The 18,288-nt window shown below is 44.6% G+C and overlaps 3 protein-coding genes across 4 annotated transcripts; 2 read left to right on the top strand and 1 right to left on the bottom strand.

Annotated features, from left to right (window-relative positions):
• The first annotated feature begins 217 nt into the window (after positions 1-217).
• On the top strand, positions 218-4,327 carry LOC123169584 (NAC domain-containing protein 7). The gene is made up of 5 exons (XM_044587446.1): positions 218-670; positions 892-1,068; positions 2,603-2,802; positions 2,955-3,229; positions 3,354-4,327. Exons 3-5 carry the CDS (start codon positions 2,637-2,639, stop codon positions 3,921-3,923), a joined length of 1,011 nt encoding a protein of 336 aa, XP_044443381.1. The 5' UTR covers positions 218-670; positions 892-1,068; positions 2,603-2,636; the 3' UTR covers positions 3,924-4,327.
• Positions 4,328-9,764: 5,437 nt separating this feature from the next.
• On the bottom strand, positions 9,765-11,886 carry LOC123169582 (NADH dehydrogenase (ubiquinone) complex I, assembly factor 6). The gene is made up of 2 exons (XM_044587445.1): positions 11,689-11,886; positions 9,765-10,974 (listed from the first exon to the last, which is right to left on the bottom strand). Exon 2 carries the CDS (start codon positions 10,943-10,945, stop codon positions 10,037-10,039), a length of 909 nt encoding a protein of 302 aa, XP_044443380.1. The 5' UTR covers positions 10,946-10,974; positions 11,689-11,886; the 3' UTR covers positions 9,765-10,036.
• On the top strand, positions 11,773-17,265 carry LOC123169581 (uncharacterized). Of its 2 annotated transcripts, XM_044587444.1 has the most exons (15): positions 11,787-12,369; positions 12,467-12,748; positions 12,874-13,053; positions 13,151-13,286; positions 13,655-13,989; positions 14,380-14,509; positions 14,960-15,094; positions 15,369-15,413; positions 15,502-15,581; positions 15,680-15,776; positions 16,190-16,279; positions 16,373-16,420; positions 16,499-16,564; positions 16,643-16,811; positions 16,891-17,265. In XM_044587444.1, exons 1-14 carry the CDS (start codon positions 11,822-11,824, stop codon positions 16,805-16,807), a joined length of 2,337 nt encoding a protein of 778 aa, XP_044443379.1. In that variant the 5' UTR covers positions 11,787-11,821; the 3' UTR covers positions 16,808-16,811; positions 16,891-17,265. The 2 variants fall into 2 exon arrangements, 1 of the variants encoding a protein (XP_044443379.1); XR_006484886.1 differs by lacking the exons at positions 16,499-16,564; positions 16,643-16,811; positions 16,891-17,265 and having other exon boundaries at positions 11,773-12,369; positions 15,502-15,585.
• Positions 17,266-18,288: the final 1,023 nt, after the last annotated feature.

Raw genomic sequence — 18,288 nt, 5'->3', positions numbered from 1 at the left:
GAAAGAAAGTGAAAAAGGAGGGGAATGATGGCGCGAGGCAACAAGGGTGGACGGGAGGGATTTGTTTGGTGGGTGGTCGGGTCCCTTTCCCTCTTTCTTTTCTAGCATTGCGTGTGGGCCCCAGGGGGGTCGCTGTTCTGCTACGTCTTCTTCTTCTCCACCTCTCTCTCTCTCTCTCTCTCTCTCTCTCTCTCTCTCTCTCTCTCTCTCTCTCCCTCTCCCTCACTCACTCGCCACCACCTCCATTGCCCTCCCTTTCACCCTAGCCAGGCAGCTCGATCCTCCGCGGTTCATCGGATCGATCGCTGCCTAGCCTTGATGGTTGGATATTAATCTTGTTACTACCTTTAGCTGCCTGCCTGTCAACCGATCCATGGCGGCCATAGATTAATCAATCCTTGTGCTAAGCTTTTCCTTCGTCTGATCATCCTATCCCGTTCTGCCCCCTTACATTTATCAACCCCGTTCCCGTCCCGTTCCCCCACTCTCTCTCCTCCTCCTCCTCTCCTGCAGCCCCCTCCCCCTCTCCTCCCCGCAGCGGCTACCCGCTGAGCAGGATCAAGGGAAGGAGGTGGAGGAGGAAGAAGCAGCAGCCAACAATCAGCCAAGAACTCTGCTGGAGGGTGCATGCAGATCGATCGACCGACGAACACTTGCGGCTAGGCAGCAGGTATATGTACGACCGAGCTGATCCTTGATGACGTTTTCTTTTTCATGTGCTTCTGAGAGGAGCTAGCTAAGCTAGATTCATCCTCATCTCTTGTTGCTCTTAGTTTGTCTTGTTATTCTTCAAGGTCCGTGAGCTTTTTCTGATGTTGTTTGTTATTGTTGTGTTGTGCGCGTGCTCTTCCCTGTGGTCGTCGTCGACATTCTTCTTGGGATCTGAGCCAGACAATGAGTTATTAGGGATCAGAAAGGCAGATCAGAGAGACAAGCCTCGAGACAAAAAGCTCATCCCTGTCTACTAGCTATTGTATTGCTGCTCCCCTAGCTAGCTAGACAGATCTCTGGGTTTCTTTCTACAAGGTTCCATCACGCATCTCACTGATCTCCATTGATCAAACAAAGGTATAAAACCTAGACATATATTTCAGTTGTCCTGAAAACATGTCTTCCCTGGAACCCTAGATCAACTCTTATCTATATATGATATGATAAGTAGAGATGTTCTGTTTGACAGTACGTTAAAATTGATCACAGATGCAACATACTCCCTCTGTTCCTAAATATAAGACGTTTTGGTAGTTCGAACTACCAAAACGTCTTATATTTAGGAACGGAACGTCTTATATATACGAACGGAGGGAGTATATTACTAGCAGACTAATAGACGCAAGAATTTCATACATTTAATTGATTGCATCTTCTTCAATATGGGCTTATCATTTGTCGAAACCTATATGTACACATGAGAGTAAATTTTTTTGTTGACGAAATCCAAGTTCAATCTAGCGCACATACATATATGGATATCATTTACATATTTGATTTCGAAACTTGTGTGAGCTACGAGCTTGCTATCACCTTTTATTTTCAGCTCCCCAATTATATATTGTGTTTGTGTGTTTTATTTTCTTGTGGAGGATGGATATAGTGCGTCTGTATGTTTTATTTTCTTGTGGAGAATGGATATGATGTGTTTTGTTCCGCTACATAATCTATGCTTGATATTTCTTTGTGCTGATAAGTTTGTACATATACATGTAAATTATTCTGGAAAGGGATCATATTATCATATATAACACACACTGATCGATGTATATCGTGTAAGTACATGCATGTTGAGATGATGTGTGTGCATGTCTACTTTATTTAAACTTGAAATGTTTGTAATTAAATGAGTAAGGATATACCCCTTCCGTTCCATAATTGTTGTCGTGGTTTTAGTTCAAATTTGAACTAAAACCACAACAAGAATTATGGAACGGAGTGAGTATATGCATGCATGTTCCCTTGCACATGACCATGCGTATTTTTACTTGCAACATTATACATACACATCCATGCACCATGGGTGCTAAATGTCTCCTCCAAATAGATCTTACAACTTAGATCTGATCCAGGCATAAAGCATGTGCACCAGAGCCAGCTAGCTAGCACATATGATCATAGATGCATGAGCACCTTGACTGAGACCTAAGCTAATACAAGTGCTTATATGTAAAAACTAATACAAGTGCAAATACAAGTAGCTAACTAGATCAGGGACAAACATACATACATGCATGTATGATGAGATCTACCTTTGAGCAGTAGAAGCCGGGGAACATTCCACAAGGTGCAATGAGTGGTGCCTCTCGGCATGTGTAGTATGCATGCGTCACACAAACGATCATGCTTTCCTCCAGCATTACCACTACTTTTCACCCGTCCATTATCACATGCACGCTTCCCACACAAGACACATCTAGGCATGCATGCTTGCCTGCTCGATCTCCATCGAATTCAGTTAAATTAACACAGGCATGCATGCCTACATGTATAGATGGGCAATATGTTTCCTGATCTGATATTTTGCTATCTTCTCTGCACTGCATGCATGCTTCGTTTTTACTCACACGCCACAGTTATGTAATTAAAAAGATTTCCGTACATTTTGCAGGCATAGTTATACATCGGTCAATTGAACGGACGACATGGGTAGCAACACACAGCCGCAGGTCCCTCCGGGTTTTCGGTTCCACCCGACTGACGAGGAGCTCGTGGACTACTACCTCCGCAAGAAGGTGGCGTCCAGAAGGATCGACCTAAACGTCATCAAGGATGTTGATCTCTACAAGATAGAGCCATGGGATCTCCAAGGTATATACATTACATGCACAATTAATTAACGAAGTCCAATTAAATGTACAATGACAACTTTTTTTACATTAAAATGTACAATGACAACTTAGTGTAGCCTTGACCACATAGTATGTTTTTGCTGATCTTCTATACCATTCATTTGTGTACAGAGAAATGCAGGATAGGGCCTGAGGAGGAGCAGAGCGACTGGTACTTCTTCAGCCACAAGGACAAGAAGTACCCGACAGGGACTCGGACAAACCGCGCTACCGCGGCGGGTTTCTGGAAGGCGACGGGGAGGGACAAACCCATCTATGCAAAGCACTGCCTGGTTGGCATGAGGAAGACCCTGGTGTATTACAAGGGCAGAGCTCCCAATGGCCAGAAATCCGACTGGATCATGCATGAGTACCGCCTCGAGACCAATGAGAATGGCCCTCCACAGGCAAGCTATAGCTATAGTATTCCACTTTACATACATTGATCTCTGTCCATCTTGACTCGCATACATATAAACCTGCAAGATGCTCTACAAATCAACATAGCCTAATTAATTTTCAAATTTTCAGGAAGAAGGGTGGGTAGTATGCAGGGTGTTCAAGAAGAGATTACCAACAACAAGAAGGGACCTAGACCATGATGCGCCATGTTGGTACATCGATGACGATGGGCCCTTCATGCATGACCTCAACTCTCCCATGAGAGGAATGCCGCCTCACCACAGCATGGCACTGCAAGAACAACACCTCCAGATGCTCAACAGCACCTACAAGAGGGAGCTGAAGCTGCAATACCAAATGCCAAACCATCATCATGTTCTCAACACCATTCCTCACGAGCTAGAGAGCCCTTCTTCCTTCCACTCTCTTTTGGTATCGCCAGACGATCACCAAATCAATGTGCACCATGCCCAGCACCACCATGTTCAACTTATTGACCATGCCGTCGACGACCAAGCTGCCACCGACTGGAGAGTTCTGGACAAGTTCGTCGCGTCTCAGCTTAGTAACGATGCGGCCAAGGGTGTCGATTATGCTCATGAAGGAGACATTCTTCAGCTCAACGAGAAGGCGCAAGAGTTGGCAACTGATTACGCGTCGACCTCAACATCGAGCAGTCAAGTTGATCCATGGAAGTGATGAGCAGCGGCATCAATGGAATATACTAGCATCCCATCTATAATTATTATATTAAGGAGTTACAATAAGGATGATGATCATATATCAATTATTGGACAGATAAGTATTTTGAGTTACATAACGCCATGTAAATAAGACTATTACATATGCTGTGTGTAGTGTTGTGCTGCTTACGTGTTTCAGGGGCATTGTACTAAATATACAATTACATATCACACTGTGTTGCTATATATATGAAATAATATCATGGAGAATATAAAGGCTTCATGAATTATGATTTGTAAAAGGCAACACGGTTCAGTTATGTAATTTTAATCAGTTGGTCTTTCAACGAACTTGATAATGATATGTACAATTGTGCCAATATATATGCTCGAACACCGTAGCGACAGTGCTCATCTTTATAACAAGAGATTTATTTCTACATTTGTTGCCGTTAAGAAGATGTTTATACTCATAGCCTTACATGTCAGAGAACAAAAAAATTCAGCAGACTTAACCATGTACAGACGCTAAGAAGTATAAATGACAATGCGAAGATCTTCCAGTTAATCTAGCAAAGATTGTTCAGAATAACTAGATCACATAAGACAATAATATTACATTCAAATAAGTTAGGCAAAGATGTAAATAACGTAAACACTTAATCTTAAGAAGTATGACTAATCATTCTCCCTCTGTGGTCTGAAGGGTGAGCCATCATTTCTTATCTATGTGGATGCATGTGAGTATGCATTTAGTTCATCATCAGCTAATTCTTTTACAGAAAACAAAGGGCTATGGTATATATATATATATATATATATATATATATATATATGGATGGGCCTGAAATATTAGTCTCACATGTTCTTCACATTGTTTTATCTAGTTCGATACAGGCTATGTTCTACTCTGCTATGATCCTACCTAAATAAATAAATAAACACTTATAGACCAAGCATTCTCTATGTCAAAGTCCTGCAATAACTCACAGAATCAGCGATGAAATGTAGGTCTCTGCTACGATTCTGGGTACTAGCAAATAACTGACGCCAAAAACATGTAGACAACAGAAAACTCAACATGGCGTCATAGTCGCAGGGAATGAGTAGTCTCAGAGCAGAATAAGAAAATTTAAAAGTCTGACCGGAAAGAACCAAACAACTTAGATCAACAAAGCGTTTAATTTCAATCATAAGAAACATATGTGGAGAAGAAAACCGACATGCATATGGAAGAACTTCTCCAGATCATGATACAGAACAGTCCGCTTATATGATGTTGGATAGGTATGCTAGAGAGAAGAGAACTAACTAAACTTGACATCATATATTTGACAGGGATGACCTATATACTTGACATCATATATATGTGTATCTGTGATAATGTCTTCAGATATAGCTCTGCATGGAAGGTAATGTTAACAGAATGACAGGTACCAAAAATCTTCTGTCCAACTAGTTATCTACATCACAAGTACTTTGTGTTCATAGGAACAGGATAGCTCTACCACTCAGGGAAAACAGTCACTCTTGTTTCATGAGACATTCAAACAGCAACTTACAAAGGTAAGAAATGGGATTAAAAAGCAAAGCATATAATCTAGGGCCCTGGGCTGGTCGTATACTGAGCCACAAAGGCGAAGTGTTTTTCGACAAAAAGAGCTACAGGTAAAGGAATGACTTTCTGGAGAAGAATGAAAAGAAAAGGTAAATGTCAATCACAAGCCCGGAGATATTAACTAGGCTAACCAACGACGTAGCAATAAGGGAAGAACAGTAATGCATATACGGAACTCACCTACCACAGATAACGCGCTGGTGATTATGGCCCAAGGATGACGCTGAAGCAGCAAGTAGATGACAGCATTAGAGACAAGAAAGCCCGGCCGGGATGAGATCGACAGCGACCCCTTGCGGCCTGAGTGGTACCGGCGAAGCAGGGAATGTATGCATGCTTCCCAGCCACTGCTTTAAGAGGATGGCAAACACGCATAAGAGCAGCAATGACATGCATGCCTCCCACCAACTTAGCTTCGGGCTGGCCGACTGCCTGCTGGCTTATATAGTGCATGCAAGAACGAACCCTATGCTTGACCGCAAGCCATGCACGCACCGCAATCTCCCCTCTCACCACTCAATGCTGCTCAGTTTGTGCGAAGCAGCGGGCATGATGGAACACATGCATGAAGCGTACTGACCGGAATGTCAGAGGAGAAGAAAGCGGGGGGAACACAATATGATATAATTATGCGCGCGTGTATGAGGTTGAAAAGATGGTGTGGAAAAGGCAGGAACTCGAGAGGGTGAGACGAGGGGGGCGGGGCGGGAGGGAATAATTAAGTGAGGAGGGAGGGACAGATGGGCGATGGTGATGTTTGTTTGCAGTGGAAGATAAAATGATGCCTGCGTGAAAGCTCTCATGTGAGGACCCATCATGCACGCAGCAGCCCTTCTGTTCTATCTTCCTAATTGATCCTCCCTTCTACTATGCTGTTTTCACACTGCATATCTCTCGCGTGCAAAATATAATAGTGTCTGAACAATGATGCACACAAAACAAATAGAAAGGAATTGAGAAGCTATATGCAATGGAAGGGAAAACGATCCTGGTACTTACATCATTATTGTGCTCATCCCATGTGTACCACGGAATGATGAATGTGGCAGATCCACCATTTGCCAAGATCACCCCATTTTATTCCTCCAGTCTCAGTAATTAGTTGAAGCACTGAGATCCAAAGGGCAGGCCACCGGCCCAGTTCAGATGAAGATGCCATTTCCGCTCCTTGCTATTGTCCAGCTTGCTTCACATGATTTTCATTTGTCGCGGCCAAACAGCTTCAATGTATATCTGTAGAACAGCAAAAATGAAATATTGGAATATCTGATTCAAGAATCATGGATAGGGTAGAACTTAGAGAAAAAACAAAAGAGACAAAAAGTTCAACTCAATATGTTCTCTACCTGGGGTATGCGGGCCGACTGAAGCCAGAAGAACTAGCAAGCGATCCTTTCCGTATGCCATTAGCTTAGGTTAGTCTTAACTCCAAACTAGTAATAGCATGGTGCTATGATTGAGCTTATGAGCACATGTTCCCCTCACCTTTGACCAAAGCTTAAGGAAGAAGCTACCAGATTGCAAGCATACTCCATTTCTACTTTTTCCTGGGTGATGTCAAGCCCTGCATGCCTGCGTGAGTGCACATCACATTTACTATGTGTTTCCTTATGTGACACACTACAGAAAAAATATTGAGTAGAGTACATCTAAACGGTATGTTTACATATAAATTGCAAACATTGTTTGCTGTTATCAGGGTTTCTGAAAGCTTCGGTTAAAATGAAATTTGATATCATGAATGGTTAACTACAACAGCACAAGCTGAAATATCCTGTGTGGAGTTACAACAGTACTAGTTAAAAATCTGTCAGTGATTCGGCCAGATCGAAACCAGGCTGCCGGGATCGCGCTACCGTCTACAGTGGCAGCAAATGCAACAATAATTGCCTTTTGTTCCTTGCCAGGAAATTACCACGGCATGCCTACATACAGCGCCCAGGACCAAGCTGCAAATGCAGTACACTCATGAGTTGAGCTGGGCATAGACCCAACCACACATGAAGGCCATTGCCCAGCCAGGAGCAAGCAATAATATACTACTACTACCAAGGCAGGGGCAAAGCAAGCATATGCATGTGGTGTGGAGCCAACCAGCAAGCAAGGGGACAATGCTTCTTCCTCCAGTGATTGCTGTTTACTCCACCAGGGACCAAACACCCAGAAAAAAAGGCAGGGGTGAAGGTCCCAATGGAAAAAGGGCTATGTTGAGTTACTTTTAAGCATTGAGCACAGGTGTTTGTCTCTAAAACCCCAAGGTTTGCAACTTGCATACTTACTTTATTGACTTCTCGTGCGTGGTGCTGAACTTATCAAACCTCAGAGTGGCAAATAAGATGTGGTTGCATAGCCAGTTGTTTAAGTCTATATGTTTCAGTTGCCTTGACAAGAGCTACATGCATAGCCTTTTCAATTTCAGGAGATATCAGATAAATAGGACGTGCCTTCCGAACTAGATGTGCTAAACTTAGCTAGAGTTTTCTGCAGACAAAACTAATAATAATAACCATCAGCATTGCACAGCAGGGTTTAGTTGCAGCTAAAGTCATTAAATGAAAGGATTTGCTCAGGTCATAAAGTAGAAGACAAAATGAAGCAACCACAGTATTAAAACACATTCCTACGAGAACTAAGAGGGCATGTCAGTTACCTTGACATAGGGGAGAGGGGGAAGCAAAAAATAAGTCACCATTCGATCCACCAACAGTGCAAACAAACCTGACCAAGTACTAATAGCTGTATAAAAAAACCCGACCAGCTAAGCACTTTCTATCTCAGCAAATCTTATTCTTCTTTGCTGTTGTAGTTGGTTCAAGTTATTGCAAGTTACATGATCGACTCCCTGTTATTAATACTTGGGATTTCATTTAGCACTTCAAATGTAAAAAAGATATATATGCAAGATATTTCATGTAGCACTTCAAACGTAAAAAAGATATATATGCAAGAGATTTCATTGAGCTGTAATTCAAACTGCAGACTAACTCTCACAAGATGTTGCATACCCTCCAGATTATAGGAAATTATAGGAAACAATATGTGTTATCCATTTATTCTTAATGCCCTCGGAAAGTTAAGCACTTCCATAGTTGCGTGACATTCGGGAACATTTTCACTCATCCGCCAATGTTTCCCAAGACACATCCTGTTGACTGGTAAATGGTAATACAACTGTCAAACTTTACAGCAGTTCTGGTTGTCAAAAGAAGCGAAAAGCTGCAATGTAAATAATTGTGGGAATATATTTTGTCGTCAAGAAAGGCTGCATAAAAAGGAGGCAATAAACAGCAGGTCAAACAGTTGCTGACACATCAACATTAAGGTTTTTGCAGCAAGAGTAAAGTATTTCGCAAATTGATTGCAAATTTGGACTTTGGACCAACCTGTAAAAATTCAGTCACCAGAGAAGGTAAAGGAAATAGTAAGAGAAACAGGGGAGCAATGAATCCAACAACAGCTGAAGCACCGTGCAAGGAGCATGATCAGAACCACCAGCCAACCTCATTTTATTTGTTTCCTTTTAGATCATAATAATATGTAAACAGAAACATCATAGAGAAAAGTGAGATGTGCTGTCGTACCTAACTGTGACTGATAAGGAAGTCAAACAAAAAGTTGCTGAAAGCCAAATATGAGGCTGAGATAGGCACTAGTTTCTGATACAATGAGGAACTTCTTTTCTTTATGCAATGACATTGCTTGCAAGAATTTTTCTATACCAAATCATTAGCAACTACTCCCTCCGTTCCAAATTACTCGTCGCAGAAATGGATGTATCTAGAACTAAAATACATCTAGATACATTCATTTCTGCGACAAGTAATTCGGAACGGAGGGAGTAGTATTCTAATATGCTAAAAAAAATGTTAGCCAGCCTGATTATCTTATAACTGAATTCACAGTACCTATACGGCAATCAAGACATATGAGTAGATCCTTAACCACACATATCTGCATTACCTGAAAATCTGAGATCGAAATGAAGGTGATCATGACTTCTGCTTATGCCTTCATAGTGGGCGCCGCACATCTGAAGCTTGCACCAATGGAGTTAAAGCATCAGGTTCATATCCTTGTCAAGTCATCTCAGAGTAGCTGCCTAACCCTTTCTCTCTTGGGTTCTCTTCCTGCAACAGAGGTCACTGAATATTGAACTATGGCAGTGCAACAAATCAAGCCCCACATCCCAGAGGATCCATCGACCCCCCTTGTATTGGAACAATCTGGGCAAGGAACAACTGAAAGGACAAGCTCAACAGATAACATTCATCCACCTCATGTCGATACTCGAATACAAACGAAACAAACAACCCTCAACAAAGCATGTACCCAATGAAAAAGGAAGCTACATCAAAATTGCTCAGAAACAGCCAGTTGGAGCAGGTAGCAGAGCTTTTCTTCATCATCAAGCTTATTACATTCCCGTAAATGGATACCCCAGGTTTAGTCTGGGCTAAAACGCATGCTGAACCGCGCTTTCAACAAACACGGTTCACACGGCATGGATGAATTCAGTACTTGTTTCGCCACGCGTGCCAGTTGAGCTTCAGCTGGTACCACAGAGGGGATATGCCATGGACTCCACTGGACAAGCGCGAGTCGAAGACATTGAATTCGCGGCGTCGCAGGGAATCCAGAAGGACTTGGGCCGGCACGGCTGGGAGGAGCACGGGGACCGCCTCTGCCGGCACAGACGTGGCCAGCTCCCGCGCCTTCTGCAGGTGAGCTTCGGCAACAGACGCAACCTTGAAAACTGCATCCGGGAGCGCGTCGCCCATCCTGACCTCTGTCCGGCCACCCTCCCGCGCAAGCAGCCCGCACTCCTCGGCTACACTCGCCGGGATGTACGGTATCTTCCCTTGCTTGCTCACGTGGTGAGGCAGCGCCTTGAGCAGCAGCAGCAGCCCACTCGCCTTGCCGATGTGCGAGGCGGCATGGTCAGCAACAGTGGACTGTATCCCGCCGGCCTGCAGCGTCATGTACAGGATGGTCGACTGGGTGTCCTCCGCGTACCTCTCCAGCTCCGGGACGTTCTCAGGGATGGCGTCCTCGTCCCGGTTCCCGTCGTTGATCCTGGCCTCCAGCGACCGCTTGAGCCAGTGCTTGCTGACCTTGTGCTCGGAGAGCACCGAGGAGAGCGCGAGCGCGACGGGGTGCTCGACCTTCTTGCCGGCGCAGACCTTGTCGACCACATCCTTCCACCAGAGGAGGCGCATGAGGCCCTTGCGGGGGTCGGACACGACGTCCATGGCCTTGGCCGTCTCGACGTTGAAGGCCCGGAAGGTGAACGCGGCCTTGCGCATGGCAGGCGGCAGGTGGAGCAGGCAGAGGTAGTTGTGGTAGTCGTAGCTGCGCACCTGCTGGACGCAGTACGAGAGGGCCGTCCGCAGGCTGCCGGTCGCCGCGGCGCCCCTGCTCATGGGTTCTGCGGCAGATGTGTATTAAGTTCCTGTAATGTAGAGGAAATGCAGAAGATTATCAAGCCAGATGTACTACCATGTATGACAGGATCGGTGGATGGAACCGCCGGACAGGTACTGGCAAAGCAAACTGGCAAGCAAAGCATAACAGCCTGATTGTTTTTGGCCTAGCAGTCTAAGAAAAGATGTGATTCACCTAACAGGGTAATATCATTATGTAGTGCTAGCCTGAATGAAAATTGCGTCGTGGAACTTGTGAAAATGGGGGCCTCTATTTGTATTTGAGATCCCGAAACTGGGTTCAGTTAGCCCACAATACAATGCAACTGGAACTGCTGTGCAGTCGGTTCTAGAATTGGCGTTGTCCTACATCACATGGTGATGGGAAATTGTGAGTTAGCAGCAAGCAAAGTGTCTACTCAGTAACAGGAATGGACCAATTTTGTTGGACTCGTTAGTAATCACTAGCAACCGGTTTCAGTAATGCAATACAGATAGCACTAGCAGAGGAGCTAGCTACAGATCCGTTGGGGGCGTTGGCCGAGGGCGGCGGGCCACCGAAGACGGCGGCCAGGTGCGGGGGGCAAGGAGAGGAGCGCGCGCCGGCGCCGGCCAGCGGCGCAAGCGGGAGTGGGGCGGCGTGCGGCGCGGTTGGCTGAGGGGAGGAGAACGGATCCGAGGGTAGAAGCACGAGGAGGCGCGGCCCGGCTCGGCGAGGGAGAGGGGGAGGGAGGGACGCATACCGTGGCGGCGGAGACCACCGGAGCAGAGCAGAGCAGATCACGGTCGCCGGAGACGGGCAGAGGGGGAGGATTGGGGCTGGATGTGGCCGGCCGGCTGGACTCGGGCCTTTCGTGCGGGTCGGCTGGGCCGGTGATGGGCTCCGTCCACGGGCCCAGCAGGGGGAGCCCCACGTGGCGGGCCGCGCCTCCGCGGGGGCGTTATCCTTCGGGCGCCACCCGTTCCGTTCCGTTGGTTCGCGCCAACGAAGGGATGCTGCTGCTCCACGGCGCCAGACCGGCGCCGGCGGCCGCCGCCGTCCCGATCCCCTCCTTCTCCGCGGCGCCGGCGCCGTCTTACACCAGTAGGATCCCCATACCCTCCTCGTTCTCCACCGCGGCCCGCTGCTCCGTCGGCAACCTCTCGCCGGTCCAGTTCGAGCCCCTCCGCGCCGACGCCGGCCCCGATCCCGATCCCCCCTTCTCCCAAGACGGCGTCGGAGTTTGCGCGGCCACCGTCGACGGCGAGCAGCAAGAACACGAGCAGCAGACGCGCGACGGGGGGAAGGATGGGGACGACAAGGGGGGCGGCATCAACGTGCCGCGCCAGCGCTACATCGCCGTCCCCAAGGCGGCGCTGCTCGACGCCGCCCTCTCCCTCTTCCCCTCCCCGACCGCCGCCGAAGACTTCAGGCGATTCGCGAGGCCAGTACTCACTCCCGCGCCCCTCCTCCGCTAAAAAAAGATCGGCATGTGTAGATAGAATGGGGGGAACTGACACGGCCTTGCTGGTGCCCTGCAGGTGCTTGGACGCGGTCCTGCACGCGGAGCACAAGGAGACGCTCGAGCAGATGCGCGCCTACTACATGCTCCCGGACGAGGAGGACGAGGAGAAGGGGCCTGGCAAAGCCTCCGGCGGCAACCGGGCGTCGTCATCGATGAACGGCAGGGGCTCCGGGCTCTTCGGCATGTCCCAGGACGGCGGCGATGACGACGACGACAGGATGTCGTTTCTCTCCAGAAGCCTGGACTGGAAGACTCTGCTCGGCTTATCACCGGATCCAGCTCCCATATCTCCCACCAGGTACTAAAATCCACTCTAATCCTCTTTTGTTATTACACTTATATACTTGCTCAACCAATTGAAATTGGTACTGCCACTACTAGCTAGCTAACCATGGTTCTTGCTTGTGTGATGATCACAAAAAGGGTTGCCTTTGCGACCCATTTCCAGCGCGCCTTCATGAACCTCCTGCGCAACGCACAGTTTGAAGAGCTCTCTGCCCAGGACCTGCTCCTGACCTACTCCCTCAACAGCGATTACCTCCTGACGCTGCCAGTTTACGTCGACTGGAAGAAGGCAGCCGAGTCTAATGCCATCATATTCCGGTGAGTTTTAATTTGGTCCTGTGACTTTGTAGTCTGTTGCATATACGCAAAAGGGAAATGGAGCTCCTGTGGTACGACTAATTCTTGACCTTGGCAGGCGTGGGTATTCGACCGAGAGCCAGAAGGGCCTACTATTGGTAGAGAAACTTGATTACCTGCAGTCGAAACTGTTGCAGAATATTTTCTTCAGCCTTTCCAAACCCTTGGGGAACCTGGGGAAATGGACCAATGAGGTCAGTCAATCTTCCCCTCATGACAGTCCATTTGATTGCATTCTGTATGTCTTGCTCACCTCTCATTTAATCACATTCCAACTTAACTCATTCAGTCGCACTCTGACTGAATTTAGTTATACATGTATTCCCTTAGATAGTTGTGAACTGCGCTGTCAAGAATATTCAACTTAGGATAGCATAAATATACTGTGGTAATTTATGCAGCGAATTTCCTAACATGGCTAAATAACGCCAAATACACTGATATTCACGTATTATTCTCTTGTCTGAACTCATAATGACTGCTATACCTGTCATTTCTATGATTCAGCATGACTGTACCGCACTCTTAGCTAATTGTATGTGATTATTTTAGTTCATACCAGGCATTGAAAAAATCGACAGGGAGCCCGGGATTTCAGATCTGGATTGACAAATTGAAGCTCTGGCTGAAAGAGCATACTTATGCAGAGAACTCACTGTTGCTGATAGAAAACTATTCTCGGGGCAACCTTACGCCAGATCAATTACCAGATGCGGATCTTCCTATTTGGATTGCTGCACAGAGGGCAGTCTCTCGTTATGAAGGATTTCTTTCACCTGTCGGTCCTCGTGGCAGACTCCTAAGAAGAGTGCTTACATGGACAGGATTAATTCCTTCTCTACCAGAGGCAACACTGAAATCTGATACTGAAGCAAAACAATCTGAAGGCTATGTGAGGTTAGATTCCGAGTAGATGCTGGTTTTCGTATGCTATTTTAGGGGCATATCTTTGCTTCTGCTTTATATGAACTTAGGCAAATCTAGCATTAGTACTAGCGGAGACCAGGGTTTGACTGTAAGTATATAACCTCATAACCACTTGCTAATTATAAATTCTTATTTTCCTTTGCGTACATCCTTCTATGCCACAAGAACCCCAGAAGTATTGCTGTCACCCGTATTTATCGGTTTCTTTCTTTTCCTATGTATATTAGTATCGTTGAAATGCGATATAATCAACATTAAAATTCATACTACAGGGTTTTCCTCGTTTATTTGGGGTGCATATTTGGTACTTGACCGCTATATGTTTATGAATTTATGAGGTATATTCTGCTTTTGCTTCAGGCCAAATTTTCTGCCTAGAATTACCCTTGCAAACATATGGGAGCCAGCAAGCAGAGAAGCTTGTGACAACAATATTTGGGAGATAATAAAAGCTTCTTTTGGCATTTTATTTGCCAAGTCTACTCTCCAGGTATTTGGTATTTGATATCTGAACACCTTCTCTTACCAGTAGGTTATGAACATGACTATTTATATTATGATTGTGAAGTATTCACCATGTTGTGTGAAAAAGAGAGGGTAGAGTGGTTCGAAGCTTCGAGCACTATTATATCATCGAATCCTGCTTCATGTGCAAATAGAACTGGCTTGCACTCTGTAGTCTCATATATGACCATGAAGGACCTTGCGTGATGAAGCATAAGCATAAGAAATAATTAAATGTAAACAAATCATGGACACAACATTTTCCCCAAATGTCTGAGACATTTTTTCATTAGCTGCAAACTGACAATATTCAGATGATTATCTGTTATTCTCTTTGTACTTACCGTGGGTTTGGGATGCTCATAAGCTACATAAATGTTACTTTATCAAAATAGTCTGCAACGAAGAGACATAATTCCATTTAGTTATTTGCCAGGAACCAGCATTCGAAGAACTGATCATACTTTATTCCGATGATTCTGCTCAAAGTAATGAGAAGGAGAGCTCTGAGATGCAGATGCTGCCGCCGCAATTGAAAATTTACGAGAAAATACCCATCCCAGATCTGCCAGTAAGTGCATCAGTCTCATGGGCACATTTGGTTTACCTACATCTAAAGTACAATGCTCATAGTCTCTATCTATTATTAAGATGAAAAAATTGGACAAACTCTTCAATGCAGATTTCAGTACTGACAATCTGACGGTGCATCCAAAAGCCTATGCACTATTAAGAATATATTTAGCATCATAGTACTTTATATTTCGAGAAAACACAAGAGAAATGTATATCTTCTGCGTTAAGAGAATAGTGCTAAATATCATAGTAATTACGCTTGTCTACAGGTGGTTTTCCCTCACAAAAAGTTGTCATTCCGCATCCTTGATACAGTAATTCCCTCTTGAATCTTTTGTTTTCTCCTTTTCATTTTTCACTCCTGCACTTTGGGTTGTTGAGATAACATTTTCCTTAATACAGGTAAGGCTTGATATAGCTACCGTTATAGGATTGTTGGCATATGTTGTCAACTACAAATTTGAGAGTTTAGCCTCATCTCCGTAAGTATGTAGTTTGCATCAGTAATATTAGAGAATTATTTCTTATTTTCTCAAAACAAGTAACGTTGTTTGCATTTCTTCCATGGTATGTAATGCAGGTCAGCTTTCCTTCTTGATCTAGCTGCTTTTACTGCACTTGCAATACTCGTGTTCCGTGTGACTCTGGGATACAAACAGACCAGAGATAGATACCAGGTAGATCATTTATATTAATCTATATTTGCATAATAGTGAAAGTGTTTATATGGTTCGATTTGCAAAGGGGGACAGACATAGCTAGTATGCTAGTACTCCCTCCGTAAACTAATATAAGAGCGTTTAGATCACTACTTTAGTGATCTAAATGCTCTTATATTAGTTTACAGAGGGACTACTTGTTAAGCTTCATGCACTAGCCAACGCAACCAATAGTCCGAACTGATGGAAAGGGTTAGGAAATCCACATATACACTTCAACAGTACTGACTCATGAGTACATGCATAAAAACAATGATACAATTTTAAATGGCAAAGCTTGTTAAGTTAATGTCTTTAGGAAACCAAGGTTTTTATGTGCTTCTCAGTGCGACAGAAGATATAGTTTGTTTGACATCAATACCTCTTCTCAGCTTTTGGTCAATAAGACGCTCTACGAAAAGACATTAGCAAGTGGCTTTGGTTCAGTTTACTTTCTTCTTGATGCTTCCGAGCAACAACAGGTAACATTTAATGAACAGCCCAAAGCATAACTTTTATGCATTTTGACTCACTATTTGAGCAAGAAAATCCCCTCATCTGCTCTTTTCGTACAGTATAAAGAAGCACTCCTGGCATATGCTATGTTACTTGGCAGAAATAAGGTATGCCTTGCTGCTTTTACTACTTGAGACTTGTCACATTTAATTTACTGATTCCTTGTCCTGATTCCATCCGTGCAGGTGTCATCTCGCGCAAGCATCAGGGATATGTGCGAACAGTTTATGTATGAGAAGTTTAATGCTAAGGTTGGGAGTCGACACCTTCTATTCATGTATTCTGCGGTTGTCGTGAAATCATTAAGCATGGTTCTGATATCCTTGTAGATTGAAATGCCTATCGACAAAGCTATGGAGACGCTGCTGCGGTTGGGTCTGGTGGTCGAGCTGTCGACTAACGGCAGCTCCTCCTCTGTAATAGCTCTTCCCTGTCCAGACGCTTACGAGATCCTCAAAAGCCGCTGGGATAGTCTGCTGGAGCATAAGACATAGCAAGGTTAGTAAAGGATTGTGTGATGGAGGATGCTCTTTGAACTGGAAGGGCTTGCCTAAGATTCATGCTGTATGTTCTGCAGGGTGATGAAACCTCGCTACAAATCGAGTTTTGTTTGTATAGCGGAAGGCAAAATCTCAGTGTAGTCAAGTATGTGGCCTCTGATTTTGCTTGATCTCTCCAAAGTGTACACCGGAGAAGTTGAAGGAAAAATATTCTACCGAATTTCACAAAAAAAAAGGCACTTCTGAATTTCCAACTTCGAGCCAAGGAGAATAGCAGTTGTTGATAGACAATATGATCTCTCTGTGTGCAGACAAGTGGGAATTTCTAGGATATGAATTTGTGCATAAGCTCAGTCCAAGATTTGTATATATTTTCGAGGTATATCTATTTATTCGGAAAATGTTCAGCGTGCCATACATGCCACAAAGGGGAATTTACCGAGAATTACGCATGGTTTTTGCCGGCTGATAGATGATCTGGTTCCTTTTTTATCTGTTGAGAAGAGAAGGTTAAGCTCCTGGTCTGGCGATGCTAATTGGCAGTCACCCGCCAGTTAGTCCCTCAGTGGGCCATTTCCGACCAGGTGTTATTTGCTTTTTGGGAAAGTCATCCCTTGGTCAAACTTTCCATTAACTTCTGGAAAATCCAGCTCCAAATTTTCGAATTTCTAGAACTTGGGAAATTTTAAAACTTGCAGTAACTCAGACTTGAGGAATTTGGAACTTTCAGAAAATTTCAAGCATCCATAATTTCCTCTCTAAGTTTCATTCAGATGTGAATGTCCAAGTTGTGCATTGGAGAAGTTGAAGGAAACATACTCTTGTGAATTTTCCAGGAAAAAAGGAGACTCTTCTGAACTTGTTTTTTCAAGGGAAAACAGTAACTATCCTACCGCTTGTAAATTTTCAAATGTCTGTACATGAAGGTAAAATAACAAAAGATAAAAATAGAGAGCCTTCAAGGCTTGAGCCATGCTTGCAATTCATGATACGATTTAGTTGTTGCACCGTTTATAACTAACCATGGCAAGCCCTGCTTTTCAAATTCCCCTGCATCTATCTGTACAGGGAGGTTCGGCTGGGTTTCTTGTGCCCCAAATGGCCCACCCAACTGATAAGAATAGCCAGCTACCTAACTGAAGAAAGAAACAACATAAATTCAGATCTGAAAGAGGTGTCATGATTTAGATGTGCAATAAAAGAACTACTGTACTCCCTCTGTAAACTAATATAAAAACGTTTAGATCACTACTTTAGTTATTTAAACGCTCTTATATTTCTTTACGGAGGGAGTATGTTTGAACATGTCTTGGGATGCCAAGTTGTTTTTTTTTTAGGTAAAGAAGAAAAATCATTTAGTTGTGGCCACCCCTTTTCAAAAGCCGAAATTATTTTTTATAGGGATCGGGGCCCAGCAGCGAAGGGAGAGGGAGAGGCCCAATTCTAAGGATCGATCTGGAGCCCCGTTCCCCTCT

This window comes from Triticum aestivum, chromosome 7D, assembly GCF_018294505.1.
Source record: "Triticum aestivum cultivar Chinese Spring chromosome 7D, IWGSC CS RefSeq v2.1, whole genome shotgun sequence".
In the NCBI taxonomy this organism is placed as follows: Eukaryota; Viridiplantae; Streptophyta; class Magnoliopsida; order Poales; family Poaceae; genus Triticum; species Triticum aestivum.
The sequence above is the reverse complement of the archived record's forward strand: the minus strand, read 5'-3'. Positions and strand labels throughout refer to the sequence as shown.

Excerpts from the sequence above, each read along its gene's own strand:
- LOC123169584 (XM_044587446.1), top strand. The coding sequence starts at position 2,637 with ATGGGTAGCAACACACAGCCGCAGGTCCCTCCGGGTTTTCGGTTCCAC. Across the intron at positions 2,803-2,954 it reads AGAGCCATGGGATCTCCAAG|AGAAATGCAGGATAGGGCCT; the intron begins GTATATACATTA and ends ATTTGTGTACAG. Across the intron at positions 3,230-3,353 it reads ATGAGAATGGCCCTCCACAG|GAAGAAGGGTGGGTAGTATG; the intron begins GCAAGCTATAGC and ends TCAAATTTTCAG.
- LOC123169582 (XM_044587445.1), bottom strand. The coding sequence starts at position 10,945 with ATGAGCAGGGGCGCCGCGGCGACCGGCAGCCTGCGGACGGCCCTCTCG.
- LOC123169581 (XM_044587444.1), top strand. The coding sequence starts at position 11,822 with ATGGGCTCCGTCCACGGGCCCAGCAGGGGGAGCCCCACGTGGCGGGCC. Across the intron at positions 15,095-15,368 it reads TACCCATCCCAGATCTGCCA|GTGGTTTTCCCTCACAAAAA; the intron begins GTAAGTGCATCA and ends GCTTGTCTACAG. Across the intron at positions 15,414-15,501 it reads CATTCCGCATCCTTGATACA|GTAAGGCTTGATATAGCTAC; the intron begins GTAATTCCCTCT and ends TCCTTAATACAG.